The sequence below is a fragment of the Nerophis lumbriciformis genome, linkage group LG01 (genome assembly GCF_033978685.3).
Source record: "Nerophis lumbriciformis linkage group LG01, RoL_Nlum_v2.1, whole genome shotgun sequence".
Classification (NCBI taxonomy): Eukaryota; Metazoa; Chordata; class Actinopteri; order Syngnathiformes; family Syngnathidae; genus Nerophis; species Nerophis lumbriciformis.
Genome location: NC_084548.2, coordinates 20,367,666 through 20,383,015, shown reverse-complemented (window position 1 = coordinate 20,383,015; position 15,350 = coordinate 20,367,666). Strand labels below are relative to the sequence as shown.

The following is a 15,350-nucleotide window of genomic DNA, read 5'->3' as shown; positions in this document are numbered from 1 at the left end:
CAAGCGAAACCGACGAAAACGACACGACAGCCAGCGACACGGGAGAAAGCGAGAACGAATTTGGCGATCGCCTTCTAACCAACGATTGGTATGTGTTTGTTTGGCATTAAAGGAAACTAACAAATATGAACTAGGTTTACAGCATATGAAATACATTTGGCAACAACATGCACTTTGAGAGTGCAGACAGCCCAATTTTCATCAATTAATATATTCTGTAGACATACCCTCATCCGCGCTCTTTTCCTGAAAGCTGATCTGTCCAGTTTTGGAGTTGATGTCAGCAGGCCAGGGAAGCTAGGGTCGATAGGGGGTTTAGCTCGCTCGTCTGCGGGAACAAACTGCCGCCATTGCTTGCCGTGCTACCGAGGTCCTTTGTCCCTGAATTGAATTCTTTGACTTTATCGTTGGAAATGCATCTGCTTTGAGTGTCGCAGGATATCCACACATTCTTGCCATCTCTGTCGTAGCATAGCTTTCGTCGGTAAAGTGTGCGGAACAAACGTCCAATTTCTTGCCACTTTCGCATCTTTGGGCCACTGGTGCAACTTGAATCCGTCCCTGTTCGTGTTGTTACACCCGCCGACAACACATCGACGAGGCATGATGTCTTCAAGGTACGGAAAACAGTCGAAAAAACGGAAAATAACAGAGCTGATTTGACTCGGTGTTTGAGAAAATGGCGGATTACTTCCCGATGTGACACCACGTTGTGACGTCATCGCTCCGAGAGCGAATATTAGAAAGGCGTTTAATTCGCCAAAATTCACCCATTTAGAGTTCGGAAATCGGTTAAAAAAATATATGGTCTTTTTTCTGCAACATCAAGGTATACATTGACGCTTACATAGGTCTGGTGATAATGTTCCCCTTTAACCTTGTTGGAGGTACCGAACCCCACCTGTTCCATATGCGCATTCACTGAACCCTTCTTTAGTGAAAAATAAAATGTTTTGTTTTTTTTAATTCAAGACAAAGTTATATGTTTTTGGTAACACTTTAGTATGGGGAACATTTTCTAAGTAACAAAGACTTACTGTAATTTAGCGTTATTTGGTTGAGGTTAGGGTTAGAGGGTTAGGGTTATAATAAGGCCATGCCGAATAAGGCATTAATAAGCACTTAATAATGACTAGTTAAGAGCCAATATGTTACTAATTTGCATGTTAATTAGCAACTAATTAATGGCGAATATGTTCCCCTTACTAAAGTGTTACCAAAAACATATAACTTTGTCTTGAATTTGAAAAAAAACTAAATTTTATTTTTCACTAAACCATGTTTTTTTTACTGGTGCACAAAATGAACCGTGCATGAACATCACTTTGTTCAAAGAACAAAACCAACAGTGTCTAAACTCACAACAAATTACACACCTTCAAATCAGTGTGACTTCTGCTGTTGCCGTATCCGTAATACGCCGATAGGGAGAAGTTTTTATCTACACGATGAGTCGGGTGTGTTTTGACCTCCGCCGAACCCCTGAGGCCGACTTACCGAACCCCTAGGGTTCGATCGAACCCAGGTTAAGAACCACTGCTCTATGTGTACATGCCACTGCCCGATTTACTGAGCTACCGCATTTGCTACATATAGAGCACTTCCTTGTGGTTGACATAAAATGTAATGTGGTTCTTTGGTCAAAACTTTGCAAAGACTATGTTTTACAGAACAACTTCAAACCGCTTTCTGACTGTCTCTTCAGAATGCGCCGTTATGTGGGCTTATCTACGTACGTGGCCGAGCCCTCCTCCAGACCATGCCCCGTTTGACTGTGTCTCCACGTCATCAGCCATGTCGTTGTTTTGAGCGCTTTTGCCACGACTCCACAGATATGTTAGAATTCTACGCTACTTTGTATCAGAAATGGCAACAGTGGAGGATGCACGTGCACGTAAGAGCCAATCTGCGCCACAACAAGAGAGAGAGAAAGAAATAACTTAGTGACTACAACTTTGGACTACAACTAAATAAAAATGACGGACTCGCACATCGCTCTTCCAATAAACATTTACCATATATGGAGATTTCTGCTGATATAACCACGGTAAAATATGTCCATAAAGTCTCAAAGTTTGGTTTGGATTCAAATTTTTAAGAGTAAAGGGGATTCCAAATACACAAAAACAGGTACCAACAGGTACAAAAGGTTGGTTTTGCATAAATGGACTCAAGTAAAATGCCGTCAAGTAGGGAACGGAAGTTGTTGACCATTGGTGCAAGCACTGATGGATCGAGCAGCTCAGTTAATCAAGCAGCGACAACAGGTCAAAAAATGATTGCTCTGAGTCAGTAACAATGCAGACCGCCGAGCTGTGATGGGTAGATTTTTATTTAGAAGATCATTTCCAGGGTTTTTCTTTTACATGCTCGGCCCACTGCCTTGACACGTTCACGGGTCCCACAGCCCAAATTTTATTTTGTACATACAGTATACCGTATTTTCCGGACTGTAAAGCGCACCAGTCTATAAGCCACAACCACTACATTTTAGAAGCAAAACATGTTTTTCGTATATTAGCCGCACCGGACTATAAGACGCAGATATATACATTGAGAAATGAGTTATTTACACACAAAGTAATTTGTAAATGTTTATTTACATACCCTAATTGGTTCCAAACAGTGCTTGTCACATGGCAGTAAAATTGCTGATCAAACAAAACAGACATACCGTATTTTTGGGACTATAAGTCGCCGTTTTTTTCATAGTTTGGCCGGGGGTGCGACTTATACTCAGGAGTGACTTATGTGTGAAATTATTAACACATTACCGTAAAATATCAAATAATATTATTTAGCTCATTCACGTAAGAGACTAGACGTATAAGATTCCATCGGATTTAGCGATTAGGAGTGACAGATTGTTTGGTAAACGTATAGCATGTTCTATATGTTATAGTTATTTCAATGACTCTTACCATAATATGTTACGTTAACATACCAGTTGGTTATTTATGCCTCATATAACGTACACTTATTCAGCCTGTTGTTCACTATTCTTTATTTATTTTAAATTGCCTTTCATATGTCTATTCTTGGTGTTGGGTTTTATCAAATACATTTCCCCCAAAAATGCGACTTATTCTCCAGTGCGACTTATACTCCGAAAATTGCGGTAATCGTCATGGACCCACTAGCTCTGGAAGGTAGCTCTTTGATCAGCTAAACAGACTTAGTAACTCCACAATTATGTTTTGGTGAATTTACTGAGGAATTTGTGATACTGAAACAATACAAAAATGCCATTTTAAGTTAGTAATACTAATACAGACACTCATAAACTTGTTAGCATATTAGCTACAAAAAAGCCATAAATTAGCCACAGCAAAGTACGCCCATGTTTCAAAGTGTGGGGAAAAGTAGTAGCTTTTAGTCCGGAACTTACGATAGGTGGTCAATGAGATTTGCGGTTGCTGACTCAGGAAAACACTGACCCTTAGTGTTTTGGAAGAGAATTGCAAGTCACGCTTCAGCAAGAGCTATAAAGACGCCAAGCTAAGTGAGAGGAGAAAATATTTCAGCCTTAGTCATTGACCATTTGTGTAGTGATTATACAACATTGAGGAGATCTCCATTACATGTATTATAGCATGAAGTCTTCCAATTCATTTTCAGCATAACCCCAAGGGGGTGCCACAAATGCCATGTGAATATTGAGGCAGATGAGTGTTTTACTTAATCAAACATGTAGTTCATTATTCAATATGTTTGCAAGTTAATGACCTTTACGTTTGCAGACAGCAGTTGCAATAAGAGCAGTTAGATATTGGTCCTCATTGATTACACTGGTCCTCTCCTCCTCAGAGACGTCCCTGAGCCCAGAGGTGGAGGCAGGTGGCAGCCACAGTCACATGAGCCATGAGGAGCACTACAGGCGCATGATGTCAGCACTAAGTGAGCACGGATCCTACGAGGAGCAGCAACAGCGCCTCTACCAGCTCGCCAGCAGCATGGGACTACCTGGCCATGGTCAGTCCCAGTCTTGTTTTGTAAAGCCTATACCATATTTGAACACAGAAAGCACAGCAGCGGCCACACAAGTGTAAAGTGTAACGTAGCATCTATTCCAGGTAAAGTACATCCCACGGCTACCAGCTGACATTTCTATTTGTGGCGCTGCCCACCCTGTGTCAAGGTGTGACTCACATTGATTTCTGACCATCCTGCTGCTTCGTCATTAACAACACCCGCAAGGGTCATGCATCAACATGGCCATCGATCCAGTAACTCTTATTGGCTGCCTGCCAATCCCCTAAATCTCCCCAGAAATCTCCAGTACGTCCCACTTTTTTCATAACACCTAAAGATATAAGCTCAGCTGAATACATGAAATTGAAGTTCTGTATTTAAACTGGCTTACATTTTTGTGAAACATTAAGTCCTTCCATGTCGTTACAACCTCCTTCATGGTGGCATAAATCCATCCAATGCCCTGCTCAGATTGAATTTCAGCTACTTTTATTTTCATTTGATTAGCAATGATGTAGAATTGCTGGCTGCAAATGTAAAAGGCGAAGCTTATAAAGCTTTAATTACCTCTTCGCCTGTGTCAGTTAGAGGCAAAACACAGTGCATTGTTGGAGTTTTATTACACAGGGTCCGAATTCATTCCCTCCTACAACTACTGTACCTCTCGCGGGTGCAAAAAAGTGTTTTTTGGTGCCATTTACAGTAAAAAGTGAACTATACTCATACCTTTGCAGGTCTGGTGAATTTCTTACCAAAGGGGATTAAGGCAGTGCTAGAATCCAATGGGGCTCACTAGGACTGTCGTAAAATAGTATATAGTAATAGTATAATGGCAGATTTGATTCTGAGGAGTCTGATTTAACTATCAACCTCCCAGTTGAATCAATCTGATAGGGTGGCAAGTAATACCTGCTGGGGTTCCCGCATACAGCAAGTGTGTTGGGGGGGACAAAACAATCATGTCTTCTTTAAATATTAGAAAAAGATTCTTGTGTGCAGACAAATAGCTTTTTAGAGAGTAGGAGATAGTTTTGGCTATCTCTTCAGTCTTCCTCAGAGCGGTCACTGCTTCCTGGTAAGAGGTCACGTGTGTAAATAAACCGGCCGTGTTTTGCCCTCCCACATCTCTTATTACCATGTTTTCCGGCCTATGGAGCACACCAGTGTATAACCCGCACCCACTAAATTTTAGAAGAAAAAAAATTATTTCCATATATTAGCTGCATGAGACTATAAGCCGCAGATAGTGTATATACATTATGAAATTAGTTATTTACACAAAACGATTTTGTAAATGTTTATTTACATACCTTAATTGTTTCCAATCGGTGCCTGTCACACGGCAGTAAAACGGCTGATCAAACAAAACAGACGTCATCGTCCAACTCCCTGCGGAAGCCAGCTCTCTAATCAGCTAAACAGACTCAATAACTCCACAGTGACGTTTTGGTGAATTTATTGAGGAATTTGTAAAACTTAAACAATACAAAAATAATGCCATTGTAAATTAATAATACTAACACAGGCACTCACACTAAATGTGTTATCACATTAGCTTATGCTAACGAGGCTAGCTTGATTACATTACGATAGCGCGTACAAATATGCATGAAATCCCTCCTACAGACATCACACATGGGACGTTTTAGTAAGTATAAATAGCTTTAGTTATATTGTAAAACTTACAAACGTTGCTTGGAGTGATGAATTCAGAATCCATGCAGGTAGAAACACTATAAGACGAATAGTAGACGAAACAGCACTTGCACTTAAAGCACTAAATGGAGGGAAAATATTGTAGACGTTCACGCTGCATCACCTGCAGTGAGAGAACTTGTCCAAAAGATGGCGCCATAGCACAAACAATAACACCTTCTTAGTGCCTCTGCTTGTGTTTAATTAAAACTATTTGTTGAACACAAAACACAGTGGCCGTTTGCTAAGAAAAATCCATAAATTATCTGCTCTGTTTCACAAGCTGCAGAGTTCAAAGTGTAGAAAAAAAGTAGCGTTTACAATACGGAATTTACGGTCCATAAAATCTAACGTCTGCAAACAAGAATATTTTACTAATAGGGTTGGGAGGATGTTTCCACATGATGGACCGGATTGAGGCTGTCAGACACAAAGCTTGCCGTGCCATTACACGCCTATGTTCGGCTGAAACACGCGGAAAATTGGACACGGTATGTGCCAGGAAGCGCCACTTCGCCCCGGAGGTGTAGCTCTCCTTGTGCAAAGGTAATGATCCTTCCACAGATTCACGTAAAGAAACTTTGTTACGACTTTTGCTTTCCCTATTTACCGGTAGTCAAGTTTGATGTCATCTTGAGGTAGAAAAAGTTGCAAATAAGTTTTGTTCACTTTAATAAAAGGCTGTATTCTCTTTATAAGTACCTTTAATTATTTTGGAATTTTCACATATAAGCAGAGGTGGGTAGAGTAGCCAGAAATTGTACTCAAGTAAGAGTACTGTTACTTTAGAGATTTATTACTCAAGTAAAAGTAAGGAGTAGTCACCCAAATATTTACTTGAGTAAAAGTAAAAAGTATGTTGTGAAAAAACTACTCAAGTACTGAGTAACTGATGAGTAACCTGTTCGTTTAATGATGACGGCAACAAATAATGCACAAAAACATAAAAATAGCAATGAGCAAATTCAGAGCCAGGAATATCTCTTAAGCAACTAAAACAATAATATATATTAAATAATAATACATTAAAATAAAAAAAATTAAGGCAAATTGAGCCACAATAACTTAACAGCACCATAGGCTCAGTAGGCATTCATTAATTGATTGAAACTTTTATTAGTAGATTGCACAGTGAAGTACATATTCCGTACAATTGACCACTAAATGGTAACACCCCAATAAGTTTTTCAACGTTAATCAATTACTTAATAAATGACCAAGTCGAGGTGATCTACCTCGTATATACATATACATACACACACACACATATATATATATATATATGTATATAAATATATATATACATATATATATATACATATATATATACATATATATATATACATATATATATATATATATACACATACATTTATATATACAGTATAGTATTTATATTTATTTATTTTGCCGTTTTTGTTCACATGTTAAAGGTGTTTTAATGAATATACATGCATGTTTAACATATAGATTCCTTACTTTCATGAAGACAAGAATATAAGTTGGTGTATTACCTGATTCTGATGACTTGCATTGATTGGAATCAGACAGTAGTGCTGATAACGTCCACGTTTTTGAAATGGAGGAGAAAAAAAGTTCCTCCTTTCTGTCTAATACCACATGAAAGTGGTTGGTTTTTGGCATCTTATTTGTCCAGCTTCCATATTCGTTGTTATACACTTTACAAGAAATACATTGGCGGCAAACTCCGTAGCTTGCTAGCTTGTTTGCGCTGGCTTTCGGAGACTCTTATTTTGTTAGCGCAGGCGCGATGGAGCAGCACTTTTATTGTGAAGACAGGAACTGTGCGGTCAGTCTTTAGGCTTTTGAGAGAGGTACGGTTGAAATAAAAAAGTGTCTTTTTTCCTTCACAGTTTTGATTGATTGATTGAAACTTTTATTAGTAGATTGCACAGTACAGTACATATTCCGTACAATTGACCACTAAATGGTAACACCCCAATACGTTTTTCAACTTGTTTAAGTCGAGGTCCACGTGTGACGGTCATGTGACCGCCTGGCTCTGTTTGATTGGTCCAACGTCACCAGTGACTGCATCTGATTGGTGAAACGGAGTCAAATGTCACCAGTGACTGTATTTGATTGGTGAAACGCAGGCATGGATAGATCCTACTTTGAAGGTCTGTCTGACAGACCAAAACAAACAAAGCGTGCATTAACAGATCGATAAAAATCAGTAGCGAGTAGCGAGCTGAATGTAGATAAATGGAGCGGAGTAAAAGTAGCGTTTCTTCTCTATAAATATACTCAAGTAAAAGTAAAAGTATGTTGCATTAAAACTACTCTTAGAAGTACAATTTATACCAAAAGTTACTCAAGTAGATGTAACGGAGTAAATGTAGCGCGTTACTACCCACCTCTGCATATAAGTACATCCATGTGACATTTCTGACACCAAGTGATCGGTCAGTATACCTGTATACTACTACATACACATCTGTTTATGTATTTATGTCTCTTTAAAAAAATGCCGACTGATGGTTGACGATGGGCATCAGTCGCTCACTTTTACAAAGTATTGGATGTAGCTCCATTTCCTATGGAAAATAGTGTCCAAAATACCAAACTAATTAAAATAAAGCTAGCTATTGCGAATAAAAAGTCAAAGCTTACTTGGAAAGCGACGGCTGTTTTGTGCTGTAAAAGACAAGTGTGAATCCCGTCATTGAGAGCCCCTTGACATTGACCTGGTCTCCAACGGGGGCCTCTGTGAAGCCCTTGGACCCCCACCATCATCTTCCCTGTACATCTCCCACTCAAACCCTTTTTCCCGCTCTTCCCCCAACCCCCGACTCTCCCTTTAGCCTCGGTCCCCGCGGAGCATCCTTTCATGTGTTTGAAGTGTCGGCCGTGGAAAATGAAAGTGTGCGTGAAGAAGGCGGGGGTGAGGTGGACATCTGTGCTCATGTGTGGATTTGTTAGGTGCAAGGTGTTGTTTGTGAGAGGCAGGCTCTCCCTGGGATGATGGGCAGCTTTTGGTGGGCTGGGGTATGGGGGGGGATTCGTCTTGTAGAAATGGCCAGGAGGGCTTTCCGTCCCTCCGTTATAAATGATGAAAGCAACACGAGGGAGGCAAACTAAAGAGTAAGGTGGGGGAAGGATGGGATATTCATTGTTTTGTCTGAGTTTATTGTGATGTGAAACATGAGACGATAGGCCTCATCTTTTTATCATCACACCAGAGAAGTAGAAGACTCCAGCTTGGGATTGCTCCAAGTACAATCAGTCAGAATAGTAATGTGTGACAAACTCTGCATGTTTACTTCTTCCTATAAGCTGGGATACGTTTCTTTGTGTCCGTATTCTGCGCTGAGCGGCTGGATGTCTGCTTTGTCACTCTTTACCTGCCAGTCCAGCAAACCCATGCACAAGCTGCATCAGCACAGCGCTCTTATGCATTCTCACGCTGAGGAGGACCAGGCTGAACTGAAAGGATTTAGGCCCAACTGCAGGAAGGATTGTACAAAAGAAGGATAAGCAGGATGGGCCCAGTGTCGAAGTAGGACCTACCAAAATAACTTGTGTCTCACTTTGGACTGTAATTTGCAGCATTGGGGTTTATTCTGTTGAGTTCACTACTTGATTAGACTTTGCATCCTAATACAACAGGGCTATTCAGATCCGACCAGAGAATGACACAATACTGGCCCCCCGAGTTCAGTTAAAAACCTGGGATACAAACATTTTTGCAGCAAATTTCTACAAACCCCGTTTCCATATGAGTTGGGAAATGGTGTTAGATGTAAATATAAACGGAATACAATGATTTGCAAATAATTTTCAACCCATATTCAGTTGAATATGCTACAAAGACAACATATTTGATGTTCAAACTGATAAACTTTTTTTTTTTTGCAAATAATCATTAACTTTAGAATTTGATGCCAGCAACACGTGACAAAGAAGTTGGGAAAGGTGGCAATAAATACTGATAAAGTTGAGGAATGCTCATCAAACACTTATTTGGAACATCCCACAGGTGAACAGGCAAATTGGGAACAGGTGGGTGCCATGATTGGGTATAAAAGTAGATTCCATGAAATGCTCAGTCATTCACAAACAAGGATGGGGCGAGGGTGACCACTTTGTCAACAAATGCGTGAGCAAATTGTTGAACAGTCTAAGAAAAAACTTTCTCTACCAGCTATTGCAAGGAATTTAGGGATTTCACCATCTACGGTCCGTAATATCATCAAAGGGTTCAGAGAATCTGGATAAATCAATGCACGTAAGCAGCTAAGACCGTGACCTTCGATCCCTCAGGCTGTACTGCATCAACAAGCGACATCAGTGTGTAAAGGATATCAACACATGGGCTCAGGAACACATCAGAAACCCACTGTCAGTAACTACAGTTGGTCACTACATCTGTAAGTGCAAGTTAAAACTCTCCTATGCAAGGTGAAAACCGTTTATCAACAACACCCAGAAACGCCGTCGGCTTCGCTGGGCATAAGCTCATCTAAGATGGACTGATACAAAGTGGAAAAGTGTTCTGTGGTCTGATGAGTCCACATTTCAAATTGTTTTTGGAAACTGTGGACGTCGTGTCCTCCGGACCAAAGAGGAAAAGAACCATCCGGATTATTATAGGCGCAAAGTTGAAAAGCCAGCATTTGTGATGGTATGGGGGTGTTTTAGTGCCCAAGACATGGGTAACGTACACATCTGTGAAGGCGCCATTAATGCTGAAAGGTACATACAGGTTTTGGAGCAACATATGTTGCCATCCAAGCAACGTTACCATGGACGCCCCTGCTTATTTCAGCAAGACAATGCCAAGCCACGTGTTACATCAACGTGGCTTCATAGTAAAAGAGTGCGGGTACTAGACTGGCCTGCCTGTAGTCCAGACCTGTCTCCCATTGAAAATGTGTGGCGCATTATGAAGCCTAAAATACCACAACGGAGACCTCCGGACTGTTGAACAACTTAAGCTGTACATCAAGCAAGAATGGGAAAGAATCCCACCTGAGAAGCTTAACGTTTACTGAGTGTTGTTAAAAGGAAAGGCCATGTAACACAGTGGTGAACATGCCCTTTCCCAACTACTTTGGCACGTGTTGCAGCCATGAAATTCTAAGTTAATTATTATTTGCAAAAAATAAATAAAGTTTATGAGTTTGAACATCAAATATCTTGTCTTTGTAGTGCATTCAATTGAATATGGGTTGAAAAGGATTTGCAAATCATTGTATTCCGTTTATATTTACATCTAACACAATTTCCCTACTCATATGGAAACGGGGTTTGTAAAAACTCTAAAGTGCTCGTGTAGTACAGAGAAACTTGGACCGCTGTAAACACATTGACAGATCCTTGCAATTACATTTTAACATGCTAGCAAACCTAGAACACAGGGGTCTAAACTTGTGATCTACATAATTGAGGCGTTCCTGAAGGCACCATTGTAAGTCTTCTCTTCGGGAGTTCCACTTTTTCCCATAATGTGATTTATGTAACTAAGGTGTTGCTGTAGCTTCTTCAGTCATACTAGTGGTGTTCCTCAAGGTTCCATTTTAGGTTGTGTCTTTTTCATCATTTGTGCTATTCAATTGGTGGTCCACGAGTTCAGTTAAAAAAACCTATAAGAGACTCACGTTTTTGCAGCAGGTCCTTCAAAACAGCAGAGCGCTTCTGTAACTCTGACAAAATTAATTGACCAAAATCAAATGTCTACTGCAGAGGACTATGGTTCTCCGGAATATACAACATAGGACTCGTGAAGGGAGAGGTCCCACCGCCCTGTCTTTAGCTTTCTGGAAATGTGGCCCCTAAACAATTTAGTTGACTATCCCTTTAATACAGCCTCTATTTTCTGTTTTTGTCTTGGACTGGAGCAATATTATGGATTCTGTCTCTTAAAGCACCCATGATGCAACAGTAAATCACTGCAATGTCATTTTAGCAGCTCCCCCCTCATCCAAAATGGTGACATGAGAAGCGTGACCACAGGAAACTCATAGAGGTCAACTCTTCCACCGTGTCACCTCTGTGCTGTGCACACACATGCACTACAGACCGTGCGTGTGCACGCCGGTGCTCCGGTTCCCTATGATCCCTCTCTTATCTCCCCCCCTTCCCACACACACACACACCCACACACTTGCACAGCCTTGTCTGCCGCCAGCCAAGTCCCCTGCGGCCTGGCGCAGCAAACAGATCGATACACCGGAGCTAGGCTGCATTAATATCTGTCGCTTCATCCCCCCTCCGCCCTGGCGCCCGCTCAACTGCCTCAGCACACACACACGGCGGCGGCACCTAAATCACACTGATGCACACAAACACACATAACGCCCATACAGGCGGCGGAAATGGCCCGCCGGCACCTAAGGGATCTGTCTAATTAAAAATGAGGGGGGGATAGATTGAGGAGCAAAGAGGGAGAGAGAGAGAGAGAGAGGGCAAGAGAAGGAGGGAGAGAGAACAAGATGGATTTTTCTCTCATTAGGAGCCATGTCTCCTGGTGCGGCCTGGCCTGGCCGATAATGATGAGGTCTCGTTTCGTACGAGGGCGAGAGCGGGAAGCAGGGAAACCAGGGTAAGAAAGTCGAGGAAAAAAATAGAACGAGGCGAGCGGGGGAGGTCAGAGGTCGTTGGGGAAACGAGAGGCAGGAGGCTGCAGGGAGATGTGACCGTGGTAGTAGAGGTGAAAAAATATGCACACGCTCTTACAATGCATGATTAATGGAAACACAATCACACATCCATTCTGAGGATGGAGCCTATCCCAGCTGACTTAGGGCAAAACGTGGCTCACAGTCTGTACTGGTTGCTAAGCAGAGGTGGGTCAAGTAGCCAAACATTTCACTCAAGGTCAAACCCCAAAACCAGTGAAGTTGGCAAATTGTTTAATTCATAAATAAAAACAGAATACAATGATTTGCAAATCCTTTTCAACTTACATTCAATGTAATATACTGCAAAGACAAGATAATGAATGTTCGAACTGAGAAACTTTTTTTTTTTTATAATTAATCATTAACTTAGAATTTACTGGCAGAAACACATTGCAAAAAGTTGGCACCGGAGCATTTTTACCACTGTGTTACATCACCTTTTCCTTTTAACAACACTCAGTAAACGTTTAGGAACTGAAGAGACACATTTTTTTTAAGCTTTTCAGGTGCAATTCTTTCCCATTCTTGCTTGATGTACAGCTTAAGTTGTTCAACAGTCCGGGGGTCTCCGTTGTGGTATTTTAGGCTTCATATTGTGCTACACATTTTCATTGGGAGACAGGTCTGGACTACAGGCAGGCCAGTCTAGTACCCACACTCTTTTACTATGAAGCCACGCTGTTGTAACACGTGGCTTGGCATTGCCTTGCTGAAATAAGCAGGGGTCGTCCATGATAACGTTGCTTGGATGGCAACATATGTTGCTCCAAAACCTGTATGTACCTTTCAGCATTAATGGTGCATCAGTCCATCTTAGATGAGCTCGGGCCCAGCGAAGCCGGCATCCTTTTTGGGTGTTGTTGATGAATGGCTTTGGCTTTGCATAGTAGAGTTTTAACTTGCACTTACAGATGTAGCGACAAACTGTAGTTACTGACAGTGGTTTTCTGAAGTGTTCCTGACCCCATATGGTGATATCCTTTACACACTGATGTCGCTTTTTGATGCAGTACCGCTTGAGGGATCGAAGGTCCGTAATATCATCGCTTACATGCATTGATTTCTCCAGATTTTCTGAACCTTTTGATGATATTACGGACGGTACATGGTGAAATCCCTAAATTCCCTGCAGTAGCTCGTTGAGAAATGTTCGACAATTTGTTCGTGCATTTGTTCACAAAGTGGTGACCCTCGCCCCATCCTTGTTTGTGAATGACTGAGCATTTCATGGAATCTGCTTTTATACTTAATCATGGCACCCACCTGTTCCCAATTCGCCTGTTCACCTCTGGGATGTTTCAAATAAGTGTTTAATGAGCATTCCTCAACGTTCTCAGTCTTTTTTGCCACGTATGCCAGCTTTTATGAAACATGTTGCAGGCATGAAATTCCAAATGAGCTAATATTTGAAAAAATTAACAAAGTCGAGTCAATTGAATATAGGTTGAAAAGGATTTGCAAATCATTGTATTTTGTTTTTATTTACGATTTACACATCGTGCCAACTTCACTGGTTTTGGGGTCTGTACTTTTGGGTAATAAGAGTCAAGTAAAAGTAAAAATTAGTCATCCAAATAATTACTGGAGTAAGAGTTACTAGTCAGTGAAAAAAACTACTCAAGTACTGAGTAACTGGTGAGTAACTTCTGATTTATTTAGTCACTATTTTTTTTACTACTTGTACTACAACCATAGCGTGTGTGTGTGTTTGTGTGAGAGAGAGAGACCCGACTACAGCATGTACTACAAAATATGCACATTTTACAGTCACTTATGACGTTATAACAGGGCTAATGTTAGCATATGCGCAGCTGAAACATGGAAAAACATTAACAACTCACTGCAACGTGTTTTCTATTGTTGGACATTTCTACTGACACAAATGACAGCACATGACATAAATGTTCTTTTTCCTAGTTTGTAAGTAAATATTGATGAGTTGTGCTGACTCGTCTGACGTCACGTAACTTTTTAGTAGTGCAAGTGTGGTCATGTGACTGCCAGGCGCCATTTAATTGGAGAAATGGAGTCAAACGTCACTTGTGCTTACGTTGGATTGGTGAAACAGAGTCATGTGACCATGCTGGCTGGAAGAAGTATTTCAAACAGGCCAAATAAATATGCAGTTGCAAGCAGTAATCAGTAGATTATAAATAAATATAATGTTGATATAAATAAAGGTAGTGATCAGAATGAAACTCAATTTAACAAAGTAAAAGTAGTGTTTCTCCTTCAAGAAAATACTCAGGTAAAAGTAAAAAGTATGTAGTAATTTATCCAAAAAGTTACTTGAAGGTGGTGTTTGCAACTTTCTCACAGTAAAATTTTTCAAAGCAAAAAATACAATAAGAATGTGACCGGCTAGCTTATGTTACCATTAGTGGTTTAACAGAACACATTTGTTTGACAAATGTCCATATTTTACACAATTACAAAGGATATGTAATAAAACATTTTACCGGCCAGAGTAAAACGATGGGTGTTTACGTCAGTCACTCACCCGGTCTCGTCAACACGTACGCGCAGGGAGTGCGTGCACAAAAGCAGTCCAAGAGAAGCAACCAACAATTTGCAGTTATGTTGTTGTTATGATAGAATATACAAACCCCGTTTCCATATGAGTTGGGAAATTGTGTTCGATGTAAATATAAATGGAATTCAATGATTTGCAAATCATTTTCAACCCATATTCAGTTGAATATGCTACAAAGACAACATATTTGATGTTCAAACTGATAAACTTTTTTTTTGTTGCAAATAATCATTAACTTTAGAATTTGATGCCAGCAACATGTGACAAAGAAGTTGGGAAATGTGGCAATAAATACTGATAAAGTTGAGGAATGCTCATCAAACACTTATTTGGAACATCCCACAGGTGAACAGGCAAATTGGGAATAGGTGGGTGCCATGATTGGGTATAAAAGTAGATTCCATGAAATGCTCAGTCATTCACAAACAAGGATGGGGCGAGGGTCACCACTTTGTCAACAAATGCGTGAGCAAATTGTTGAAAAACCCTTTCTCAACCAGCTATTG

General features: G+C 40.6%; 1 protein-coding gene across 2 annotated transcripts in view; it reads left to right on the top strand.

Moving 5' to 3' along the window:
* Positions 1-15,350, top strand: part of samd11 (sterile alpha motif domain containing 11) — a 119,158-nt gene that overhangs the window by 83,862 nt on the left and 19,946 nt on the right. For both annotated transcript variants that reach the window (XM_061977131.1, XM_061977122.1), the window contains exon 6: positions 3,808-3,972. In XM_061977131.1, coding sequence (XP_061833115.1) covers positions 3,808-3,972 — 165 coding nt within the window. The remainder of the gene's footprint in view (positions 1-3,807; positions 3,973-15,350) is intronic.